The 26,296-nt window shown below is 41.2% G+C and overlaps 1 protein-coding gene and 1 long non-coding RNA gene across 5 annotated transcripts in view; both read right to left on the reverse strand.

Moving 5' to 3' along the window:
* sts (steroid sulfatase (microsomal), isozyme S) overlaps nt 1–22,165 on the reverse strand; it is a 28,336-nt gene extending 6,171 nt beyond the window's left edge. The window contains exons 1-9 of one of the 4 annotated variants that reach the window (XM_041966453.1): nt 22,105–22,165; nt 15,921–16,020; nt 10,357–10,478; nt 10,010–10,132; nt 9,304–9,715; nt 8,297–8,433; nt 4,302–4,439; nt 1,837–1,996; nt 907–1,028 (exon numbers count right to left, since the gene is read on the reverse strand). In XM_041966453.1, coding sequence (XP_041822387.1) covers nt 907–1,028; nt 1,837–1,996; nt 4,302–4,439; nt 8,297–8,433; nt 9,304–9,715; nt 10,010–10,132; nt 10,357–10,478; nt 15,921–15,991 — 1,285 coding nt within the window. In that variant the 5' untranslated portion in view covers nt 15,992–16,020; nt 22,105–22,165. Of the gene's footprint in view, nt 1–906; nt 1,029–1,836; nt 1,997–4,301; nt 4,440–8,296; nt 8,434–9,303; nt 9,716–10,009; nt 10,133–10,356; nt 10,479–15,841; nt 16,021–20,620; nt 21,990–22,104 lie in introns of those variants that run through there. The other 3 variants (XM_041966450.1, XM_041966452.1, XM_041966454.1) reach the window with 3 other exon arrangements.
* Nucleotides 17,973–20,613, reverse strand: LOC121627521. The gene is made up of 3 exons (XR_006008040.1): nt 19,105–20,613; nt 18,538–18,620; nt 17,973–18,387 (listed from the first exon to the last, which is right to left on the reverse strand). It is a non-coding gene; the product is annotated as an uncharacterized LOC121627521 (long non-coding RNA).
* Nucleotides 22,166–26,296: the final 4,131 nt, after the last annotated feature.

Here is a 26,296-nt window from a genome sequence, read left to right on the forward strand (position 1 = left end):
AGAGGACAAAAAGGCGGACGGAAGAGGCAGGAGAGATCTTCTCCAAACACTGGGTGACAGTGAGTTAATGAAATGCGACAGATTGGATCGTGCAGGAATCATGTTCGTACCAGCATGGCAATTAATATAAGCAAATAAATACGACTATCACTATGTGAATACTGTGCAAGTTTTCACACATTTTGAAGGATAATTTTAAAGTATAGCTTACTATTCATTTAACAGATATTTTCTTTTATGTGAAATATATTTTGTTTTACAATTGCACAGTGTTCATAAGATTAGATTCTATGATTAACTTTATCGATCCATCCTTTGCCCATTGTCACCAAAAGTGTATTTTTTATCTAGGTTTTTTTTTTTTTAAGTATATTTTGGGGGATTTTTGGCCTTTAATTGACAGAACAGTTGAGAGAGAGAGAGAAAATGGGAGGCAGAAAGAGTGAGAATGACATGCAGGATAGGATTGCTCTACCAACTGAGCTAAACACCGCCCCTTTATCTAACTTTTGGGATCAACCAATCACAGCGTTTGAAATGATGACTCATCCCTAGCAACAGGGGTCAACCACACCTCCTCACTGAGATAGGAGTTTCTGTCCACTCCTTGCTCGGACTTCTCTGAGAGTGTTCTGGAATCACTCCTAAGCTAAGACTCCTTGCTAGGAATTTTTAGGTTAAGATAGGAGCTCTCTGAAAGGATTCTTAGAATCTTTAGGAATACGGGTCCAGGTTCTCACAGCAGCTCAGGAAAATCCCACTATTTGAGATGTTAGAGTATTTGAGCGGCACTTATAGTTACTGAGCGAAAACATACTAAACTGATGGTGTGGTCCTTTACATACATATGTGTCCATACACGAGATGGTGTCAATAACTCTTGTGCATCTGTTCGGGTGGACTTACTGTTTTGAGGATGCCATCTGACTGCATTCAAGTAGGCGTTGCAGTAATGGAAAAGAAACTCGTGGTTTGACCTTTTGGCCCTCCCCTGAAGTAAATCCATGAGGTCATGACCGTCTATCTCCCTGCAGACCAGCAAACAGGAATCAACAGTAAATCATCTCTCACACTCAAACACTTTCAGCTGCTCATTAGTGTGAATTAGAGCCGGAAGTCTGGCCATTAACGGCCTCTCCTGCAATGTGTGTGTCCAATGTGTGTTTCCGGACCACCCACTCCTGGATGAGGCAAAGCCTGAACTGCCCACTCCTGCAAGATCCACAGGATTCCAATCCCAACCGTGTCCTGACATACAATAACATAGCAAACTTACATTCTTCCCCTCTGCTTTAAAATAAACACCTACATCAGATTTTTGTGTATTATTTGGCCAAATGATTGACCTGTTTGGTAAAGTGAGCCAACATACTTTTATACCAGTATACCAGTTCAGTCTGGTTTACAGTCATGTGAGAGGACTTGCTTAATGTCCGATTTGTTCGTGGTGTTTATTCTTAATAAACCAGCATTAACTGATTTCTACAATTTTCATCCCACAAAAATCCTGAGGGATTTTTTTCCTGCCCGCAGCAGAGTTTAAACCGCCCACTCCCACCAGATTTGTGTTGAGTCTTTCGGAAACTGTGGGATCTCAATCTTAATGCAGTGCTCTACTTACAATGGCTGATGAGCCCCTCCTGGTCAGATCTTCTGGATTACCTTAAAACCCCCCTCTTCTTTAGCTCACATGTTGGATCCCACTAACTCTGAGCCCAAAGAATCTCTCAGAGTCCCCCTGCCGCTCTCCTTGTTAAAATGTGACCTAGATTTCAGGCTCCACACGTTGTGACTGACGTGGTGACGGAGCGCTGTGTCACTCCTGTGCAGCTTCACCTGTCCTCTGGGACTGAAGCTCCGCTCAGCTGCACCACCGTAGGAAACAGGTCCATGTTGCTGGTGGGCGCGTCTACCTCCCTGCCACCGGGGATGTTCCCTGGCCAGCGCAAAATTCCTGGGACCCTGATCCCTCCCTCCCAATTGGTGGACTTCCCTGCTGCTCAGAGGAAATAAAAGAACACAAAGTCATGAAAGAATTCTCATCAGGCTACCAAATCTCATCATGCCTGGTATCGAAGCAGTGCTGGGCTAGTAACTAAAGGCACAACGTGCTTCTTGGGACTGGCCCATTGCAGACATAAAAGAGCATATCAGACAGTGGTTGCTCTCACTGCTCTTTGAGGTCTGCAGAGTCCAAACAGAAAGATTACATCATATCTGAGTTCATACTGTGAGCCTTTGTCTAACAGCCAGCCTCAAATCACTGACAAGAGTCTGCTGCTGACTCTCTTAGGACAAACCAGTTGACCACTAGTCTGACTTAATAAAATACATACTACTACATATACTTATTTTGATGAAAATGTTTTATTCAGGATCTACATTTTTAGCCTCATCATCAAGTTTAGTAAAGTTTAGTAACATTTTCCCTTGAGAGGTTTCCTAGTAGGAAACTTTCCTGGAGGGAACTTTTGCAAATTTTTTTAATTTTAGTTATTTCTCCTGAGTTAATGAGCAGTTGTTGATTTCCAGAGTAATGTCCTTGGAAGAAAAGCTCTTATTAAACATTCATTCATTTTTCAATTCATTGTTGGAAATTGGATTCTCCACATATGCTGAATTGACTGATAAAATATATATATATTTTTCATGTTCAGCTTACCTGCTGCACACTCTGACTCAGATTCTGGGTTTAAATTTGAATTTATTAATTCGAGGTTTACCTTCTAAATTTTCCCTATAACTGGGACCAAATTACATCATCCTTTTTTAGGATCCTTCCTAAGAAGTAACACTTATGCATTAGTTGCTTTCTGGAAAATTATGGGTAATGCTAAGTAAATAAGTAAGTATAATTATCAATTGTCAAATTCAAACTAATTTCAAATTTAAGCTCCACTACAGGCCATGTTACATGCCTTAACATACATTTTTGCTTTAGCATATAATATAGTATACTACCAAATGAGTGAACACCATTAAATAAGATCTACAGCCACATAAACTGCTTTAAGATTGAAAGTCAAATTCTGATGTCCAAAGTTAGTCGGTTAGTTTTTGAACTTTAGCAGTTGAGGTGAGAGAAACATAAAAGTTACCCAGACTTCAGTCTTTTGTATGAACAATTATTATGGTGCTTATTCTTTGCAGGGTTGTGGGAGGAGTATCCCTGGACAGGTCTATCACAGGACTGATGCATACAGACACATAACTATTCATACTAACAGAACACATAGAGTCTCTATTTCATCTAACTGGCACTGTGGCGCTGTGCGGTCAGGTTACTGTGAGCGTGAAACTGGATCATGTGGTGAATACCCACACAGGCACCAGGAGCATGCAATATGCAAAGCCCACACAGCCACAGGTTCTGACCTTCTTTCTGCGAGCTGACAGTGCTAACCACTGTGCGATGAGACTGTGAGACTTCCCGACATCATCACCAAAGTTATTACAATTCCTCCTGAGGGGGACATGAAAGCACAAATTTCAATCCACCCAATGGCTGTCAAGACGCTGGCATGCCTACGTCACTAGTAGGCCGTAAAACTGTCTTTCATATTACTTTAATTCAGAGGGATATATGAAAGAATAATCAAACTCAAAATTACCTGTCAGGATGAGTACTTCAAGAAGTTTTGTTATAGCTGACAGATTGTGAGATGTGGTGTTTGAACTGTTTTTAATATTACATTTGAGAAATAGACATGAAATGAATATTGCTTTGTGAGTTTCATCTCTGAGTAATATTTAAAGGCACAGTCACATTACATTTATTCAATACTGAGCCTGCACACAACTTTTAATGGAAATTAGACTTTTTTTAAACTTTCTGTCAAGGGCCTGTCAATCAATGTAGTACTATAATCTTGTGTTTGAAATAGTGGACTGATGTTTTTCACTTAATTTGAATCAAAGCTTGTACCTTCAAATAAGGGTTACTGTGTAATTGTTACAAAGCTACTGAAGATTTAATTTTTTTAAATCTGTTTAATTCTAATTTTGTCATTAAACCTAATGCAGTATTTTTATGTAGATGTTTCATTTGAGATTCAGGTTTTTTCATTAATTTTAAATTTTTAATAGTTGTAACATGGTAGACAGAGGGTGATGAGCTCTGAGTGTTGATGCTAATGTATTAGCATTTAGTTGTATATGAATTTTGAATTGTCATTGAATGTGTTTAATGTGTATTGCTGCAATAAATGCTAAAAACCTTGACGAGTGTCCTAAATTCTTAGGAAAAAAAGAAAATTCAGCAATAAATCACAAAGAAATTGAGGTTTCTCATCATGCTGTACCTTTATATATTCCATTCCATCCTCTGTGGACCTCCCCTCTGGCAGATATTTCCTCCAGGTGAGCTCCCTGGTCAGACGTCAGATAAACCAGAGTGTTTTCTCTCAGTTTGAGTCTGTCCAGAGTCTGCATGATCTGACCTGAGAACAGACACAATATACACTCGAGTCTGAATGTGTTTGGACAGATTTTCTCTTGTTGGTTCTGTACTCCACCACACTGAAACTGAACTTGCACAGTAACTGTGAGTTTAATGGAGAGGTTCACAACAACAATACTAAACATAACACTTTGAAAGAATATCTGGAACTGTAGTTGTTCCTCCTGTTAATACTGGCTGCAAAGTCATCATTTTCTAATGTGATTCCAAAGTAAGTGAAGGGGAACAACAACCTTGTGCTGTAATAACTGAATGAGACTTCAATGCACAGTAATATTTTGATAATTTTAGAGCTTCCCCTTCCTGGATTTTTGCATCTGAACAGTCATTAGGATTCAACAGAGTAATACAACGTTTTTCACAAGTTTGATTTCCGTCCTATTATGTCTCTGGGGTGAAAACATCTCAGCGAGAGTAATTCTTACCGCCCACCCCCAAGCCCAATACCACAGTCACATTCAAGAGCAGATTGTAATAAAGAGCAACTCATAGTAGCAATGCAGTTGTACACCAAAATCAATCAAAAGTCTACATTCGAAGTGCACACAGCAAGGCAGAGCACACAAACACCACTGCGCTGTGAAGGCCAAAAAATAAACAATGGTCAGACAAACATCTCAAAGCACTGAACAGTGGTGCTACATAATGATAAAGGCTTGATGAGTTGTGCTGTTTTTACTCCAGGTTTAAAATTATACAAGATTCAATCCTGAAACTGGCAAAAAATGAAGGTGTAGAAAAAGTCAAAGGCACAACTTCTGCTTGGATTAAGGATCATAGTAAATTATTCCTTTTTGAATAGTTTGAACAATAACTTTCAGTTATAATATTGCCATCTGATGTTGGCTTTACAACAGAAGTCATGTAGCAAATGAGTCATAAGAATGCCAGATAGTCTTTAAATAAATATAACTATTTTATCCCATTATTTAGACAACTCAGGTCCGGTGACTGTGGAGGCCAGGTCATCTGCCGCAGCACTCCATCACTCTCCTTCTTGGTAAGATAGCCCTCACACAGCCTGGAGGTGTGTTTTTGGTCATTGTCCTGTTGGAAAATACATGATCGTCCAACTAAACGCAAACCAGATGGGATGACCCATCGCTACAGGACAAAACACCCCCACACCATCACGCCTCCTCCGCCATGTTTCACAGTGGGAACCAGGCATGTGGAATCCATGTCTCACAAAGACACGGCAGTTGGAACCAAAGATCTCAAATTTGGACTCATCAGACCAAAGCACAGATTTCCACTGGTCTGATGTCCATTCCTTGTGTTTCTTGGCCCAAACAAATCTCTTCTGCTTGTTGCCTCTCCTTGGCAGTGGTTTCCTAGCAGCTATTTGACCATGAAGGCCTGATTCATGCAGTCTCCTCTTAACAGTTGTTCTAGAGATGGGTCTGCTGCTAGAACTCTGTGTGGCATTCATCTGGTCTCTGATCTGAGCTGCTGTTAACTTGCGATTTCTGAGGCTGGTGACTCGGGTGAACTTATCCTCAGAAGCAGAGGTGACTCTTGGTCTTTCTTTCCTGGGTCGGTCCTCATGTGTGCCAGTTTTGTTGTAGCCCTTGATGGTTTTTGCGACTCCACTTGGGGACACACTTAGTTAGCTGATTGGTTCTTGCCATAATATGAATTTTAACAGTTGTCCAATAGGCCTGTCGGCTGTATATTAAACTGACTTCTGCACAACACAACTGATGGCCCCAACCCCATTGATAAAGCAAGAAATTCCACTTGTTAACCCTGATAATGCAGACCTGTGAAGTGAAAACCACTTCAGGTGACTACTTCTTGAAGCTCATCGAGAGAATGCCAAGAGTCTGCAAAGCAGTAATCAGAGCAAAGGGTGGCTATTTTGAAGAAACTAGATTATAAAACATGTTATTTCACCTTTTTTTGTTAAGCACATAACTCCACATGTGTTCACTTGTTGTTTTGATGCCTTCAGTGAGAGTCTACAATGTAAATAGTCATGAAAATAAAAAAACGCATTAAATGAGAAGGTGTGGCCTGTACTGTATGTAAACTATCCATAACTGACCATTGCATGCACAACTATGGCAACACTGAGTATCTCTCAATCTAATTGACATTTAATATGGACAGTTTGGGTTATGATGGAACGAGGTGAAAACACAATAGTGCCATACAAAGTTTTTTAATGCAATTTTAACAATATATCGATAATGTGGTATTCAGGAAAAAAAATTTTGTACTGACCAGTGTTTTATTTACGATCACACCCAACTGTGATGCAGTGTTGTACAATACTGTACAATTGTGCCTTTCTTCACAGAGTGTACATGCAAGCAGGGTTTTAAGGCTGGGTGTAGTTCCTCTTAAAAAGTATGCTAAATTACCCACATGCAAGAGCCAGGAAGAAAAGGATGCTACAATTCTTCCCCATCCAGCAAGCAAAACACAAAGTAGTTATTGCCTCCCCCCACACAACTTTTGTGCTGACACAATACTCCTCAAGCTAAAATAATTGGGGTAATTACACATTCATTAGGAAAACAGCCCGCTACATTCAGTCCATTGTGGGTTCTTGTCATGTGGAGGCTGTCCTTGAGACCTAATAGCAATTACAGCAGAGGGAAAGTGGCCTATTTTAATTATTTAAAAAAAAAACTTATTATGTTGAAGGATTAGCTCATGTTATTTCATATGTTTGCATAGCAGATCATTATCTGCTATGCAAACATATGCTACCACTTCTGTTCACACTGAAATTATTATCAAATAGAATTACTACCTTGCGGTTGTATGCCTCCACCAACCAGTCAAGTTGCAGGTCATGTCTGAGGAGTACGGAGGACTGATAGAGAGCTTTCTCACATGGTACAGCAACAATCACCTGAAGCTCAATATCAGCAAATGCAACGAGCTCATGGTCGAATACAAAGCTTCAAATGTGAATGTTGGTGCTGTAGCTTATCAGACTAAACTATGGTGCTGCCACAGCTTTAAAGAGCCCTTCAGGAACCTACAGGTGATGTCAGTTAAACTAAGCTCCATTCATCCCCTGTACTGGGGCGGAGGCAGAAAATTCAGAGACAAATAACACAGACAAGTAAAACCAGTATTATCTGCATGGATAGATACAACTAGATAACAACTTTGTAATGTAAATTCACCACAAAAATGTATGAACTCATGTTTTTTTAATTTAACACCAGTGCAACAAACGGCTTTTAGTGCCATACATGTTACATAAGTAGACATGAGCAGACTCTCTCTGTACTGTTGATTCAAGAAAGAGAAAATTGATCTTTCATTTCACCACAAATAATATGAATTAAAGGCCAGGCTGGTGATATTCTATGCTTTTCTTATAGTAAACAAATCTCATGTGTGGAGCTGATATATCTTATTTCTTAGAGCTCAATAGTTGTCAAAAACACTTAAAAATGAATAAATGAGCCACACTGTTGCACTGCGTAATGGTCCTTCATTGCCATGACAACGCACACTGTACTTCATTTTGACTCAATTCCACATACACATACACTGTTTGCCAGAAATGCTCAATAGAGCAGCAACTGTGCATTAATCTCCCTCTGAAAATAGTCCCTGTTCCTCTTATTTGGGTAACATTTGCTAAAAAACTACAGTGGTCAGCTGTTTTAGGAAATTAACCTTGTTCTAAAAATGAACCTATGTCAGCTAGCTGTTTTTAAAAATGTACATCTTCAGCATGAACAAATGGAGCTGAGAGCAACAGACATGATAAAGAAGTCAGAAAGCACTGTGAGATGGTTTTGGTCTTTTCAATAAACAAGGAATAACACCACACCTATCCTTTAAGTAAAGCAGACTCTGCTGACCTACCTACACTCCAGTCCACTTCATGAACAGCGTCTCCATAGATGCCATGACGGCTTGTTCCTCTGAACGCTGATGAAGTGAACATGGCCGTGTGCACTTGGAGGAAAGAGAAAAACAGGAGGAAGGGTCTTGCCGAGTTCCTGGAGAAAGAGAAAATACCGTCTACCAGTATTAAAATAAATACAGTGTAATAAAAAATCAATTGAATTTATAAAGCACCTTTCAAAATGCAATTTCAAAGCCCTTTACAATAAAAACAAAACACATTTAAAACACAAAGAAGGCAAACAAACTAGAATGCCATAAAACAAATGAAATCACAGAGAATTTTTTTCAAAAGTGGGTTTTTAAAGGATAAGACAGAGTTTGCAACCCTGATCTCTTTAGGCAGGTCATTCCAAAGCCTGATTGCTAAGGCTCGATCAGTTTTGTGTATTAAGCTGGACTTTGGAGCAACCAGGAAAGCCACATCTGAGGATCTCAGAGAGCATAAAGGGCAATGAGGATCTGTTAAATAACTTGAGGCGAGGCCTCCCAAAGCTTAGCAGGTGATCAATAATGTCTTGGAATCCATTCTAAAAGCAACAGGTAGCCAGTGTAAGGAACCCAATATTTGTAGAATGTGATCATGTTTCCTAGCCTGAGTCAGAGTTTTGGATGAGATAGAAAGTAATATTTTACTGATGCCAGACAGCAAGGAACTGCAGTCGTCCAGCTGACTGGTTATGAAGGCGTGAATGACACCTTTCCAGAACATTCGTGGAAAGAAATGTTTCGGAGATGAAGAAAGCAGGACTGAACCACTGATTTAACATGTTTGTCAGAGCCGAGGCTTTGTTTAAAAAGTCGTACTTTGCTGCAGCTTTATTCAATTATTTGAAGAAACAGCTGTGTTCTTGTCTCTAAAAGTGCTTGCACTCTAAAGTGCAGTGTGTGACAGCATTAGAAAACATGTAGAAACAAGTGCAATCAACAAAGCAGATGATCAGTGTGGATCAGGGAAGCTGTACCTCTCTATGAAGTCCACTGCCTCATGAGTCATCCTCTGTGTTAGGTTTTCAGATGTGAACGGCTGCTCCACAACTCTGTGGTCCCTCATGAGAACACAGTTGAAGTATGGGATAATCATGATAAATCCTGCTATCAGACCTGAGACCACGACCAACAGAGACAGCAGGCTCAGAATGAGCCCTCTAGGGATGGTGATGATGCCGATGTAGTGGAGTAAGGCTGCAGTGACCAAGACAATGGCCAGTGTCCTATATGGTACATATTTATGCAGTTGGAACACACTGCCGTGTCCAGGGTTGCAGTCTCGCAGGTTCGTCAAGGGGATACCGAAGAAATAGTTAAAGCCGTGGATGCTGGGGTGGTGGCAGTGATCATCACTGCTCTTACAGTTCAGTCCTAGGTGCCATTTTCCTGAGAACAACCGTAAGACAGAAAAGACAGTAAATGAAAGTACTGTAACTCGAGAAAAAAGAGAGAAAAAAAACATGAAAACTGAATGCCACAAGAATGTGAAATAGGTTTTTAACTATACATCTGCTATAAAGAGTCAAAGTCCTGCATGACTAGGCTATATAGACTCTAGGTTGTATTACATTCATTCTCGCATAGCAAATGTGTAAAATCTGAAGCAGCCACTCTAAAGTTGTCATCAGCAGCAAGAGACACACTTAAAAACTTGTGAAATTAAGGACAATTGTTGCACACCAATAAGAGCTGTCTCATAGCCTTGTTGTTTGGCGATTTTAGCGAAGGTAACCTCTTGGCTGGGAAGACCTCCAGATGCCGCATTGAATATGAAGACACTAACTTTGCCGTCACCAGCTACACCTGTTAAAGAGGGAAATGAAGGAAAAAGTCATTTTAAACCACATAACAGTTTAGGGCTTCCTGTTAAATGATTCAGTCAGTAAATACCATAACTAGGCTCTCTATAGTAAGTGGAGTAAAATCTGTTTAATGTGTCACTGCTTGTTATATCGTCTGTGAGCAGCCCAACATTAACTATTGTGACAGTCAATAAAGATATTTTGTGTTGGTGAGTTTGAACTGGCCTGATCGAATCGGGTATCGTCCAGTGAGAAATGCTGCCCTGCTGGGAGTGCAGACACTCGCTGCAGCGATGTGGTGGGTCAGCTTCACCCCCTCCTGTGCCAACTGGTCAATATTGGGGGTCCTACAAAACACAATTGAGAGAATATCTACAGATTAATAAATAATGAAAACAATCTTTAGTTGCAGCCCTATTTCGCAACTGTCATGGCATCTTGGACAGCTTACGACAAAGTCAAGTGCATATCCCATGCTAATTTTTGAAAGTAGAGTGCATAAAATGAAAGTAAAAATACCTTGCCTTGTGCGTATGCACTTTTTATCAAAGTGTCTTTGAACCAAAGTCTCTTTGAATCAAAGTGTCTTTTTATCAGTGTCTTTTAAATATTAGTGTCTTTTTATCAAAGTGTCTTTTAAGTATTAGTGTCTTTTTATCTTTGGATGATAATAGAGATGGTTCATTTCCATTAAATTCATTCCTGTTTATTTATTTAGTTAATAAGACCAGCAGCCCCCTCGTGCCACTGTCAAAATTTCGGCGCAAACAGTTTTAATTTTATTCTTGTTGTTCACACAATATGCTGTATATTGTATGTTACAGTTGAGAAGTTTTTGATTGGAAATATAATAGTCCAAGAAAAAAATGTTGTTAATTCATTTGACACCTCAACATAGAGAGAGAGAGAGAGAGCTAATGAAGAGGTTTGGAGTGGAAGTGAAAATGCTCCATCAGCTTACATTAGATGGATATTAATTGATGAGATATATATCAACAATATAAACATATATTTTACAAAACAGCTCCAGTTCCTCACAGAGTCAAGATGTGATCTATAGGCTGTTATATCATAGAGTTGTGCTAAATCCTCTGTTAAACACCTGGATGACATCACAGGATCTTACAGGATCAAATATAATTTTTATCTGATCAATATTAATAATGAGAGAGGCACGAGAGAGATAGAGAATCAAAATCTTAAATTTGTCCACTGTACTTATTTTGATAAAAAGACACTAATACTTAAAAGACACTTTTAGGTAAAAGACACTTTGATAAAAAGAAACTTTGATTCAAAGACACTTTGATAAAAAGACACTAATACTTAAAAGACACTTTGTACTTATTTTAATTCAGTGAACTGCACAAAAAAGTTTATTATCAGTCATATATAATATTATTACATTATCAGCACCAGTTATTACATTTTCAAAGGGTTTTTAAATACTGGGCCAATAACGTAATAACCAGCCAATAATGTAATAATGTATTACATTATTGGCAAAAAGTTATTACGTTATTGGCTCAAAGGTTTTATTACATTATTGGCAAGTTATTACATTATTGGTTTTATTACATTTAAAATTGGCAAAATTATTACGTTATTGGTAGTTATTACATTATTGGCCGTTATTACGTTTTTGGTTGCTACAGCCCCTCCAACAAGTTGGATTGGCTGGATGAGCATTTCTTGCCTACCATACGGTCAAGCTGCTCCCCCAACAGCTCAATGGGGTTTAGATCTGGTGACTGCGCTGGCCACTCCATTTCAGATAGAATACCAGCTGCCTGCTTCTTCTCTAAATTGTTCTTGCACAATTTAGGGGTGTGCTTTGGGTCATTGTACTGTTGTAGGATGAAATTAGCTCCAATCAAGCATTGTCCACAGGGTATGGCATGGCGTTGCAAAATGCAGTGATAGCCTTCCTTATTCAAAATCCCTTTTACCCTGAACAAATCCCCCACCTTACCAGCACCAAAGCAACCCTAGACAATCACGTTACCCCCACCATGCTAGACAGATGGCGTCAGGCACTCTTCAAGCATCTTTTCAGTTGTTCTGCGTCTCACAAATGTTCTTCTGTGTGATCCAAACAACTCAAACTTCGATTTGTCCGTCCATTACACTTTTTTCCAATCTTCCTCTGTCCAATGTCTGTGTTCTTTTGCCCATATTAATCTTTTTCTTTTATTGGCCAGTCTCAGATATGGCTTCTTCTTTGCCACTCTGCCCTGAAGGCCGGAATCCCGGAGTTGCCTCTTCACTGTAGATGTTGACAGTGGAGTTTTGCGGGTATTTAATGAAGCTGCCAGTTGAGGACCTGTGAGGCGTCTATTTCTCAAACTAGCGACTCTAATGTACTTGTCTTCTTGCTCAGTTGTGCAGCGGGGCCTCCCACTTCTCTTTCTACTCTGTTTAGAGCCTGTTTGTGTTGTTCTCTGAAGGGAGTAGTACACACCGTTGTAGGAAATCTTCACTTTCTTGGCAATTTCTCGCATGGAATAGCCTTCATTTCTAAGAACAAGAATAGACTGTGGAGTTTCACTTGAAAGTTCTTATTTTCTTGCCATTTTGAGCGTTTAATCGACCCCACAATTGTAATGCTCCAGATACTCAACCTGCTCAAAGGAAGGTCAGTTTTATAGCTTCTCTAACCAACTACACTGTTTTCAGCTGTGCTAACATGATTGCACAAGGGTTTTCTAATCATCCATTAGCTTTCTGCCGCAACCACATTGTACCATTAGAACACTGGAGTGATAGTTGCTGGAAATGGGCCTCTATACACCTATGTACATATTGCACCAAAAACCAGACATTTGCAGCTAGAATAGTCATACCACATTAGCAATGTATAGAGTATTTCTGATTAGTTTAAAGTTATCTTCAATGACAAAAACAGGAATCAGGAATCAGGAATCATTTATTGTCATCACACAAGTTTCCAAGTGCAACGAAATTCTGTTCAGTTACACCATCCCAGAGGACACAATGGCACAAAAGACAGTACAAATAATTGACATGGGAAGACAGGGACAGGAGAACCACGATGCAACCAGCAGGGCGGCGCCTCGCTTACTAGATGAAAAACAAATGAAAACAGGAGGGGAGGGAGAGGAGAGAGAGAAAAAAAAAAGACTAATCTCAGACTGCGCCCATTGGGGGGGGCACAGTGTGGGCTTGGTAAAAAAAAAAAAAACACCTCAGCACAAGCAACATTCAAGACATCATAACAAGACTGTAACACCTGCACATGTGGGTGGGGGAAGGAAGTTCGGGGGGGGGGGGGGTCACAGCACAGTCGCCCGGGGGAGGGCTGCAGCTCCTACAGGGCGCCGTCCTCAACCCTTGGCCTACTATGCCGCACGGGGGAAGGAGGGGGGTGAGGAGCCAAAGAAGGCGTTGAATTGAGGGTAAGGGTGAATGTCCCAGAACGAGGTGGGGTCGGAGCATCTTGTCTGCAGAAACATCCAGGAGAGTGGAGAGATAAGCGTCCTTGAGAAGGCCGCTTATGTCTGGGAGCCAATGGAGATAGCAATTGTTTTGGGACGGGCCGACCTGGAATTTTTCTGTCTGCCCTTGAGTCTCTCTGGTCTCACGGTGGCTTGCTCCAAAATGTCCGAATTAGTGACCAATTCAGCCGAGCCGAGCCGACAGCTTCTCCAAGTTGTTATCCGACCGGCGAAGGAGCTCAGGAATTGCATCCAGTTTGCGATTGAGCTCACAAATCGCTTGAGTCTGAGTGCTGGCAGCCCTGCACATTCCCTCAATCAAGGCAAGCAGCTTGCCAATTTCCGCCAGCATCTTCCTTATTATGCAGTAGATCAGGTATCCGCCAAAGCCAAACAGCAGAAAGCCTAAGATCATAAATCCAATTGTGTATGCATCTTCAACATCCTCAACGGAAAGAACCGACAGACACACGATCCTCCACTTCTCCCAGGAGTCCAACGTGTAGCCGGCTGCGAACGTTCCGTCAGGGCAGGCGGGTTCTCCTTTACCCAACTTCATTGTGGAGAAAATATGGTCAATTGCATTGAGAGACCAGCTGACCAGATCCATCATTTTTGGATTTGGAGGAGAATGCAGAGAGAGGCTCCGAGATAGTTAGACAGAGACAGCACAGGACAAAGAGCAGTAGCAGGGTAGATAAGGGCAGGGAGGGAGCGAAAGAAAAAGCGTCCGCCTTCTTCGAGAGCCAGGATATACACAAACAGTGCTTTTCTTTCAAAAATAAGGAAATTTCTGGGTGACCCCAAACTTTTGAACGGTAGTATATATATATAGTAACATTACCTCTGTCAATCCCTTTTGTGGAGCGACAGAATTTAAAGCAAATGTTGAAATTTTCTACCATGTCATTTAAAGATCAGTCATTGCTGTGAGACTCAAATGATCTCCTAACATTACGGTATGGAACTGTGTATGCTTAAGGTATGTATGTTTCTATCTCATGCCTGATTGACATCTGAAAGATGATGTTGGGGTTATTGGTGTTTCACAGATCATCAATTTGAGCTTCAACTAATTTCTTGATTTGTTATTGTAGTGGAGGCCGGAAGGGGAGAATATAATGAAGAAGGAGAAGGATCCTGATTAGGATCCCTGAGGCATCTTCTGAATGCCTTTGGTGATGTGGGTCAGATGGTCTGCCAGTTGGCCTTATCTGCGCATTCTTGTTTTGCTACAACATGCCAAGAGCAGCCTGCAACCAGTGATGTTTGGATATCCCATCAGGCTTAAAGTGGTCATTACAGTTCCTAAGATATTGAAATTGTTAATAAACTTCATCCCATCGGTGAGGCATGCTGATGTCAAACATATATTCAGAGTAACGACTCTGCTAAAAGATTCAACTCCTTTTCTCAAGATTGTCATGGGGCCTGGTATAAATACACGTTGTGACTGACAGTCGCTCAGTTTTTCCAGTAGCAGGCAAAAGTTGTTTATCAGCAACTCAACATTGCCATTCTTACATGCTTGATTATGGAGTATTTCCAGTATTTCTTCTGAGCCTTGGCCAGTAGTGGATTTGGGTCTATTTCTCGGGTTATGGTCAGCCTAAATGCTAGTGGTGTGATTAGTGTCCCTGACTTCAAAATAGTGTTATCTCACCTTTCATTGTTCAGAGTCGGTGGTTAGTACCTGTTTTGAAATGAGAGTTCAGGTAATGGAGTGAGTGGTGGTGGCCTCTTATTTGATTTCTTGCTGGATTTGCCTTTTGAGGCAAACTGTGTCAGGTTGGGGAGCATAAATACCTGATCTGGTAGTATTAAGACACATCCAGGACAGCTGGATGCAATTCCGTGTATAAATGTCTGTCCATTTCCAGCACCCTGTACAGCTGCTGTTCCAGAGCCAATGAATTGCTCATTCTCAAGCTCCGATTCCTTGGTCATGTAGTCATGGTAGACATGTTGACATGTCATGGCCGAACAAGCACTGTGTCATTGATTAGCTGTGATTGTTGGTTGTATTTTTGGGTGAAGGGCTGGTCCCACTGGTTGATTAAAATGCCTGCCTGGAGGCATGAGCATCAGAGGTGACTGTCTACACAGGTACAGCTCCAAAAGTAGAACACAGTGGAATTACAGGTTGTTCCATTTACGTGAATTATTGTTCCATGTAAATTAGCTCACTAACCCCCAGTAGTAAAACTATACTCAAGGCATCTAGCCACACAGAGAAAACAGCAATATGTCATTACCTCAGTGTTGTATTGCCATAGCAACCCAGGTCTCCTATTCCTAAGTCATCCACCATCATCAGGACAAAATTGGGCTTACTTCTTTCTTGAAGAGACTCGCAGCTCACTTCCAAGAGCAGAAGGAGGAGGAGCAGAGAGGATGGCAGCCATGTGGACTTCATGTTGTCAGAACAAAAACTCTAGAGGAGAAATCACACCAAATGTTGGTACAGTTGTAGTTTATAAATACACTTACTGATTTTCTCATCACAGCCAATGGCATCCGCATATCCTGAAATTTCATTTCCTGTTAACGCTTCTAAAGTCAACAAAGATCACAGTTGGATTATATTAGTGAAGATGCTAGAGTGGTTTGAGAATTCTCCACTGTGAATGCTGGTCACTACTGGGATACAATTTAATTGATATGATTAAAGGGGACCACAGCATTAAGATATTGTTCCTGTTCAACAGTTTCTGCATGTGCTTCACCATAAATACTTTTTAATATGCAGCCAGGGGTAGCCCTTTACTGTGAAACCAGATGTATTGACAATGACATTCATATTTAAAGTTACCAAAAACCCTTCCTTGAACTGCCACTTTATTGTGGTGGAGGGGTTTGAGTACTCGAATGATCCTAGGAGCTATGTTGTCCAGGGCTTATTGCCCCTGGTAGGGTCTCCCAAGGCAACAAGTCCTAGGGCAGTTCCACAGCCCCCGATAAAAGACATAAAAACAAGGACCACTATGTTGCCCTGACTGGCGTTACCGGGGCCCCACCCTGGAGCCAGGCCTGGGGTTGGGGCTCGCAGATGAGTGCCTGCTGGCCGGGCCTTCGCCCACAGGGCCCGGCCGGGCATAGCCCGAAGAAGAGACGTGGGCCCACCCTCCAGCAGGCCCATCACCTGCAGGAGGGATCAGAAGGGGCCGATGCAGTGGGATTTGGGTGGCAGTGGTGGGCGGGGGCCCGGACAGCCCAATCCCTGGACTCTGACTCTCTTCTACTCTGGAGCTGCCCACATTGAGAGTCGGCAGGGTTTTCAACTCGCACCTACGGGAGAGCTTTCACCAGATCCCGAGGGAGGTTGGAGACATTGTGTCCGAATGGACCATGTTCTTCACCTCCATTGTTGACGCAACTGTTTGGAGCTGTGGCCGTAAGGCATCTGGTGCCTGTCCTGGCGGCAATCCCCAAACCCGGTGGTGGACACCGGAAGTAAGGTACGCTGTCAAGCTGAAGAAGAAGTCCTATCAAGCGTGGTTGGTTATTGGGACTCCTGACTCCTGGTTATTGGGCAGCTGACGGGTACCGGCAGGCCAAGCGTGCTGCGGCCCGGGCGGGTGTGGAAGCAAAAACTCGGGTTTGGGAAAAATTCGGGGAGGCCATGGAGGAGGATTATTGATCGGCCAAAAAGAGATTCTGGCAAACCATCCGGCGCCTCAGAGGGGGGATACAGTACCCTGCCAATACTGTTTACAGTGGAGGTGGGGAGCTGTTGACTTTGACTGGCGATATTGTCAGGCAGTGGAAAGAATACTTTGAGGATCTCCTCAATCCCATTGCCACGCCTTCCGTAGAGGAAGCAGGGGCTGGGGACCCAGAGGTTTGCTCATCCATCACTCAGGCTGAGGTCACCTCATGTTCTCTGTGCTCTTGCCTTCCCACGGGCTGTTCCTGGTGTACCGGCACCTTTTGTCCTGTACTTGCCAGCAAGCTAGCCTGGCTAGCTACACAAAATGTCTATTTGTACTTCAAAAATAACAAGAGCAGGCTGATATTTACATTGCCCCAATGTCAGTCCTACCTTATGTCCTATAGGACAGTGAATAAGGCAATTTGTTCAAAGGTACATGAAATTACTCGAAACAATTTTATCGAAGTTGATTATGTATAGATTATGACTTAGTTACTGTGACTTAGATAATTAGCCTACTGTGGTAGTCCTTTACTTTTTTTCATTGAATTAACTACAGAAAGCATTTTGTTTTTATTCTACACTATACACAATTGGGTGTTTAATTATATTATAAATTAGTTAGCAACTGGGTCAACAAATGACAACACTCACTGAATCAGCAATTTACATATTTCATGTTGATGGGATCTATGCAACTTGTAATACTGCTATACCATGTAAAGAAACATAAATGCCTCTAAATAACTCAGTGAATGTGATGAAATGAGATTCCCAGAAAAAAGATTTTTTTTTTATTCAGAGAGGGAGACACTGCTCAGGTGACAACAGTAAAACTGGAACAAAAGAAACAGAAAGTCCAGGCAACTATTAAAGGTCCCATTTTATGTAAAAATGGGTTGTGGGAAAATATACTACAACAGTTACAACTTCACTTTTTCCTCCTGTTAATGCCAGAATGTTGCTAAATACAACATTTTAAACCATTTAACACTTAAAAGAGACAAAGAGACATTTAAAAAAAACACTGGTCTCTGGTGCATTCTTCAGGTATTTTGTCATGGTCATCATTTCTCTAGACCTCTGCAGTCGTGACAAGTGCTGGATCTTATGTATCAGTGTCTGGTGCTCCAGGTATCATAATCGTTCCTGCAGAGAGGGAGGGAGATATTGAAAAAACAACAACAACAACAACAAAGATGCAATTTCCTGTAGAATTGAATCCAGGAAATGCATTTTTGTGGACATATTTCAGGCCGGAGAATGAAATATGTGAGTGACTTTTTCTTGTCAACCTACCTCTGGCAGTTTTTGCAGTTTCTACATGGTTGGCTGTCTTCTTTGGTGCAGCAGACTTTCGTGCTTCCCATCTGCATACACACCTACAGCAAACATCAATGCAAAATGTATGATATAAGGAATGGCAGCTGCTGCAGACAAATGTGTCTTTTAGCTTGCACTAACTGCTCTCACAAATAAAACATGGTAGTTGATAGTCGAGTCTGTAGCCTGCAGGGAGTCCTGCTCCTCTTTGTACCACCAAAACATCCACCGAGTGGCCATTTATATTCCATTAATGCACAGTCTTTAACATGTACATTCATCACTCACTGCCATTGTCAACACTCGTTGTCATTTTAATTGTATATATTGTTAACTGCCTCATCATTCTCTGCATATATTGTTTATTTGATATTTCTGACCTATTAAACCTATTGTTTAGTCTTCTGCATGTCTTTCCTATGCAAGTGCACTGACAGTGATGCTGGCCAATAATGACTTGGCCAATAAAGTCAATTGTGATTCTGACTGTGATTTGAAAATGTACTGTCGTAATGGGGAGATCAAAGCAGGAAAAAAACTTACCCTACCGATCCGTGGAATTGGAAGGAGTGATTCGTCTGTCGTGGGGTGAAAAACAAAGCTGACGAAACCTGGAATAGAGACAGTTTAAGCTATCAAATTGCACCATTTCACACAACACTACCTTAGCAATTAGTTTTAACATTACTGGCTAAATTTACCTTCCTGTGAGCAGCTAGCGTTGCATTAAAAGACAGCAGATGCAGATGAATTCATTGTAATAGCTGTAACAACAGTTATTTATCAATGCTAGCTAACTTAGCTCTCTAGTCTAGCCCAGCTAAAAAGGTAGTAGATTCCTATTTGATTAGGAGGTCGAAACCTTCTGAAATTATGTAAACCAGCATTAAAGCACGCTAAACATTGTTTAATCACACTTTTCGCCTTACCGTTCTTTCCAAAGACTGGATGAAATGCTGCCATCTGCCTGCAACTTAGTCTTCCTCCTGCTGATTCTCCCTGGTTCAGTCCGGTCTGAACCGGTCTGAGCAACACCAATTCGCGCGCAAGATAAAACTGGGATTACATCGCCCCTACATCAATTCTGCTTTGTTGCGTCGTGTAGGCTTTCATCGCACAATTGAGACGCTCAAAAGACGCCGCTTCAAATTTCAGCGCAATTGACTGTAGATGTTGCGATCTCTTGCTGACGCTGTGGCAATGTAGCATATGAAGCTCTGGAGTGGCTAGGGGTGAATGTCGCAGGTGCACATCATTCACACGAAGGGGAACATGAATAATGCAGGGCATTGCACCAACTATCACTGGGGGAGTTAAGAGCAGAGTTGCAGTCTGATGAATTTTGGGGCCTGCTCTTTGATGGATCAGAGAACATCACAAAAACCACCTTGCAACCGGAGAGAGGCTCCACTGTGGGAGAATGGATGTGCTTAAAGCAGGCATATCCATATGACTTGGTCCAACTGGTAAGTACAAGGAACCCGTATTGTTACTCCAGCATCAATAAGGTGGTGAAATTGTCTTTTACACTGAGTAGTGAAGCATGTGAAAGGGGATTCTCATATCTCAGCATCATAAAAACCAAGTACAGAATTTATCTGTCACATACTCATCTGTCAGCCCTGATGCACACTCACATGTCAAATATTTATAACTCGACATTTTAATGTGAAAGATACATTTTGCAAAACTGGAACTAATGGGATATTTTTACATTGCAATATTGATATTTTACTAAAATAAAGAATCTGAATATTGCAACGCTCTTAAACCACAATCATTATCCAAAATCCTCTATGAATAGACTCATTTAATTGTTTTACATGCAGGCTCTCAGTCATCCAGGTCACACTTAACTAACTTAAAGACTAAAACAGCAACTCTAGTTGGACTTTTGAGTGAATCCTGTGGATAACTGATCAAGGGTATATAATAATTAATCACACAGACAGGCAGGATATGTCAGTCCTGCACACTGTCTCCTGTAATCTAGTGACTTCTATTCACGCAGCTGTAACGTCACTTATTTGCATGTAAACGACGCTATTTTTGCACTTACCTTCTTCAGTTCTTCTGGCAGTAAGCACAAGGAAAAACATTCAAACTTTCCGGAAGCGTGAGACTGTACGGCTGTTACAAATCTCGCGATCTCTCGCTTGCTGTGTCATGTTCACCGAAATAAACAATAGCGCTTCCTGTCCGAGTTTCAAAATAAAACGTTAGTGGGATAAAAGGAGAGACAAATAACCGAGAGAGGGGAAAAAATGCAGAATATTGAGTACTTTTGATTTCATAGAAAGACCAATAAATAATGTATGTATGTATACAATGTATGTTATGAAACTAAAAAAAGAATGCATAAAGCAGGCCTCATCAAGATTTGGCCACGCCACAACTGAGAACTGGTTCAGTAACTTGAAGTTCAGATTCAGGAACACTGTATAGGGTTGTTGCCTCTGTGTTTTTCCATATGAAAACATACTGTACTGTGCATTAAACTTTAACTACTATGTTAATCTTTTTATTTTGATTTGATCTTTTTAGGATCTTGATCTCTATGATCATTAGAAATGTCAATAAAGCTAAATCCGCAGAGTTGCAGTCTCAAGGAACGTGTACATAAGATTGTGCAAGAGAACTCTTTGGGTCTTATCAGATCCACAGTGGAAGAACCCTTATGCCTCGTAGAATTATAAGAAAGTCAACAACTGGTGCAGCGTGTTTAGGTTGTACAAAAGTTCGCCAAACCTGAACTGTGCAACAGAGCAAAGAGACAGCCTATTCAGAAATTACCAGCTGGAATAGTCATGCTATTACTACTTTGAGCTCCAAAACTAAGAAAAATACAAAATTATTCTAAACAAGAGATAAGGTGTGCTTATACAACACAAACATATGCTGTGGACAAATGGTTGTAAATGCAAAAGTGTGTTCACGTTGTCACACAGTTGCATTACGCAACACCAGTTCCTCTGAAAGCCGTGTGACATGGATGACGGTTTAAAAAGCTGCCAGTAAGTGGGCCTGAGATTATGAAAAAGCAGATCAGCTCCTTTTAAGTGATAACACTGCAGCTGAGGTTGTACATTTACCTTTATCTAAACTGCTGCTCTGCTGATGGAACTGACAACCTTGCATTCAAAAGCCTGCTCTTCTGTGCATGAATATGAATATTTGATTAGTCTTTGTCTCCTTTAATATCTGTTAATGAGCCTGTACAGCAGTGCAGTGGTTAACACTGTCGCCTCACAGCAAGCCGGCTGGGCTCTGTCTGAGTGAGGTTACCATGTTCTTCAGTGTCTTGCCTCCTGTGTCTTAACACAGTTTTTCTGGTTTTGTCATGATGACCAGCACTCCGTCAGAGAAAAATGCAACACTTTATGACACTCAAGAATGTGGCTTTTGATGGACGATAACCTTTGACCCCCCAAAAATCCTTATCGTAATTGTAGTCAATTCTAATATTTGTCATAAAGTACAATACACAGTTAGTTAAAACATAACAATCAATATATCATATTTCTCATTTTATTGTGTGCTTACCATCATTTTCCTCATGAGTCTGCTCTCTGTGTCTGCTCTGCTCTGTGTGTGTTGACAGCGGACACCCTGCCCCTCCTCCCTCCTCCCTCTCTCTCTCTCTCTGTCTCTCTCTCTACCTCCTCCCTCTCTCTCCCTTTCTCTCTCTCTTTCTCTCTCTCTCTCTCTCCCCTCTCTCTCTCTCCTTCTCTCCCTCCTCTCTCTCTCTCTCTCCCTCCTCCCTCCCTATCTCTCTCTCTCTCCCTCCTCTCTCTCTCTCTCTCTCTCTCTCTCTCTCACTCCCTCCTCTCTCTCTCTCTCTCTCTCTCTCCCTCCTCTTTCTCTCTCTATCTGTCTCTCTCTCTCCTCTCTCTCTCTCTCTCTTGGTCACATCTGTCAACACAACAAGCAGGCAAGCACAAGTGGATACATGTGGATATATTTATTGAGATTGTCTTCATGACATGATGTGACTGTTGACATGACTGTTGTTAAACATATATGTGTGAATTGAATTAAACAATTCAGCTGAATGAATATTTTCTTATTTTCTCTGATATTCGTGTGACATACAGTCGTTCACAAGCAAGGATGGAGCGAGGTTCACCGCTTTGAGAAACACGTGATGCAGTAAAGGATGTTACCACATGGGTCCAGAAACACATATTGGGTTTGTGAGGTGGCAAGAATGATATCATCAAGGAACTCTTGATGTTGACATCTTGATTAAATCAGTAGATTCCTTAATATACCCCTCCTCACCTGATACCCATCCATAGCTCTTTGATCTATTTCTGTTTTAAAATGCTTGATTTTCTTATAGAGGGATAGGGATCTCGGATTAATGATGTCTCAAGTCTGATCCCTCTCAAAGTCCCATTTACTATTTGATAAAATTGTATTGTACTACTACAGTACAAAGGTGCTACCTGTTTGTGGTTCCAGGGTCCCTCAGTGGGCCTCCAAGGATGCATCTTTGTAATACAACATGAAGGATGTACCAGGAGAGTGTATTCAGATCATGCTATGTGCTGCTGCCTGTGTGTATGCATCTGTTTCTTGAATGGGTGCACTATGATCACTTGACATCTTGCAAAGCACATTATAGACCATCTGCACTTGACTGCAATGCTATCCGTCTGCCACAAATCCAACCTTAAGGCATCGTCATGAGCAGTCAAGTCACATCCCTGCAGGTTCCTGCAGCTCCCGCTGGGCATGGCTCTTAATAACACTGCTCCCTTGCCTGTACAATCTGATGCATTAAAGCAGCTTTCTTCTTTCAAGGCCTCTTCAAAGACTGCTTCATTGTCAGCCTTCTCTAACACAAAGCCTGGAGAACACAGCCTTCATTGGGTTGTTTGAACACCTACCGACCTGAGAGAAGACTCAGGCATCATGCTGAGAAGATAAGAGCCGTTTGTTTTGAGGCACTTTGAATTAAAGCAGCACTGCCCGCTGCAATAAGGAATGCTGGTTGACTACAATGATAACAAACTGTGACAGAAAATTCAGCGTATGAGGTGATGCCAGTAAAGTGCACTCACTGGGCAGGGAACATGATGGCATCACTACAACAGGCCAGTGGGTCAAGAATCAGGAAACACACACTCCCTCTTATGCAGCAGGTTTAAACAAACCAACAGTTTATCCATATTATCCTTTATTCATTAAAGGTCAAACTAAAAATGAGTGCACCTGCACTGATGATACTCCCAAAGCTTAAGTAGGAGGTGAGTCTGTAAACTGTGATGGATTCATTCAACAGATGTCGTCATCTAACCTGGAGCTTTGTTTCAGACCTGTCTGATCATATGACTGCTCTTGCCTCCTTCACTGTCTTGACTTCTTTTTAGTGATTTCTCTGTTTTCCCAGCAGTTATCACATTGTGCTGTTATTATTACTGACAGAAACCCAGAACAAAACTACAACAATGACACCCAAGTTGGAAGTTAATGCTTTCAGATAGCATTGAAACAGTCAGCTTTGTCATTCAACAACAGGATGTAAGACTGTTAACATGTGAGCAAACATAATTTAATCCATTTTAGAACTCTGCATCTCTTTCCTCTCGGATGCCATCTGTCCTCCCAATGACTTTCTGATCCTGGCACGATCATAATCAACAAATGAGTTTATTTAACATTCAAGAGCAGATGTAACAAAGTACACTGCAGACAAAAAAACACCACCAGACAGAGAATACACTCATACGGGGAGCAACACAAAATCTTAACAGGTGGGTTTTGAGCTGCTTTTTAAAGGTGTCCGCAGATCAGGAAGACACTCCCAGAGTTTGGGGGCCACAACCTCAAAGGCACAGTATACTTTAGTTTGACATCTGGAGCAAGGATCAACCAGCAAACCCTGACCAAGACCCAGAGACCTGCTGATGATGCTGTATGGAAGGTGCAGTAGTTCTCTTAATGTTGGCAGGTTTCTGACCGTGCAGAGGTCTAAAAGTGATGACAAGAATCTGGAATTGGATTCGGAATTGATGGGAATTGATTGAGTTTTTTGAGTGGGGATGAGATCGTCGTGAAATAAGTCTCACATGTTGACATCTAGATTTCAGAGGGTAACATTAAAAGGAAAAGGAGGGAGGACCCAGACACACAAATACGCATTTTTTATGTTGTTAAGTCCAGCTTTTACTCAATTAGGAAGCAGCTTAATGTGGTTTAGAGAAATCTCTGTCTCCAGGCATACTGCATGTGTGCTTGTAGTGAAGTGAGTATAAAGCTCTATAAGTTTTAAAATCATTACCCATCTTAGTTTCCTTTAATTTGTGCAGATAGATGGATGCTATGCATACATACATACATACACAGATTAGAGCAGTGCCTTACCCTTAGCAGGCAAATGCAAATGGTATATATCTTTACCCTAACTCACTATCAATGAGGAACAAGCTAAAAAAAAAAGTTCAACCGGCTCTGCTACATACTTCAGTTGTAACGAGCAGTCATTGGAGGCCGATGAATCTCATCTGTGAGACTCATTGTCCTGCCATAACAGCTGCTGTTCATTTGTTGGTTCATAATGGAGGCTTTGGGGAAATGGATCCTGGTATCTTACTACAAGGATCTGTAATCTTTTATGAATTGTATTTTTTTAGTCACATTTCAACCAAAGTCAGAGCTCCTCCTCTTATTCTTACTTATTCCAGATGTCAGCGTTTGAAATCTGTCTCTAGGAGATTTTTTCTTGTTGTTTCTTCATTTTATTTTATTTTATTTTTTCAATTGCCACACCCTTGAATGGAATTTCCACTGGAAGTCCTGGGAGGTAAATGTGAGGGTTCTGCAGTGTCCCCAGCAGGGGGCAGCGTTGTTAGGGAATTTAGGGCATCAGTAAGACAGAGGGTCAGGTTGCAAAATCTCAGTGTTAAGCAGTGCTCAAAACCTTAAAACAGAGGCTACTCCATAATGTGGAGATGCAAGTAGATTTCTAAAACTCAGAATATTAAGGGAACACGTAAGGCTAAAATTAATTTAGAGTTAAATGGTTTATACAGTATAATATGCTATGAGAGTATTTATAACATATACTCTAATGCACTGTTTCTCAATCCTGGTCCTGGAGTACCACTGCCCTGCATGTTTTAGATGTATCCCTGCTCCAGCACACCTGATTCAAATGAATGACTCGTTATCAGGCCTCAGCAGAGCCCAGTAACAGCTGAGCATTTGAATCAGGTGTGTTGGAGCACGGAAACATCTAAAACATGCAGGGCAGTGGTACTCCAGGACCAGGATTGAGAAACAATGCTCTAATGGAACAATGACATGAGCTCCTGAATATACTGAATTCTGGCCAGCCTCCACACATTCAGGAAAGCCACTGTGTTTCTTTAGTATCACTCTGTCTTGCTCTCTAACCAGCTCCTCTTCACATTTATACACCTTACACTGACAGTGTTGGTCATGTTAAGTGCACCTTGGCAAGCATTCTGACATGTGGATGAATTGGTTAGCAGCAACACAAAAAACCTGCATAAAGCTGAGATAGTCTGGTATGCATTAGCTTTTGTACACAGCTATACTGCAAGAGAACATATATTCAAAGGCAGTGCCAATACAGGAAATGGAGTGAGGGTCAAACAGATCAGTCTAAAGTGAAGGTTCTGTTTAATCCAATTTAGAGTTTTTTTATTTGAATATCAGCCTCACTTTTCAATCTCCAACAGACATAATAAAGCTGTTTCAAGCTACT

Source organism: Chelmon rostratus, chromosome 24 (assembly GCF_017976325.1).
Source record: "Chelmon rostratus isolate fCheRos1 chromosome 24, fCheRos1.pri, whole genome shotgun sequence".
Lineage (NCBI taxonomy): Eukaryota > Metazoa > Chordata > Actinopteri > Chaetodontiformes > Chaetodontidae > Chelmon > Chelmon rostratus.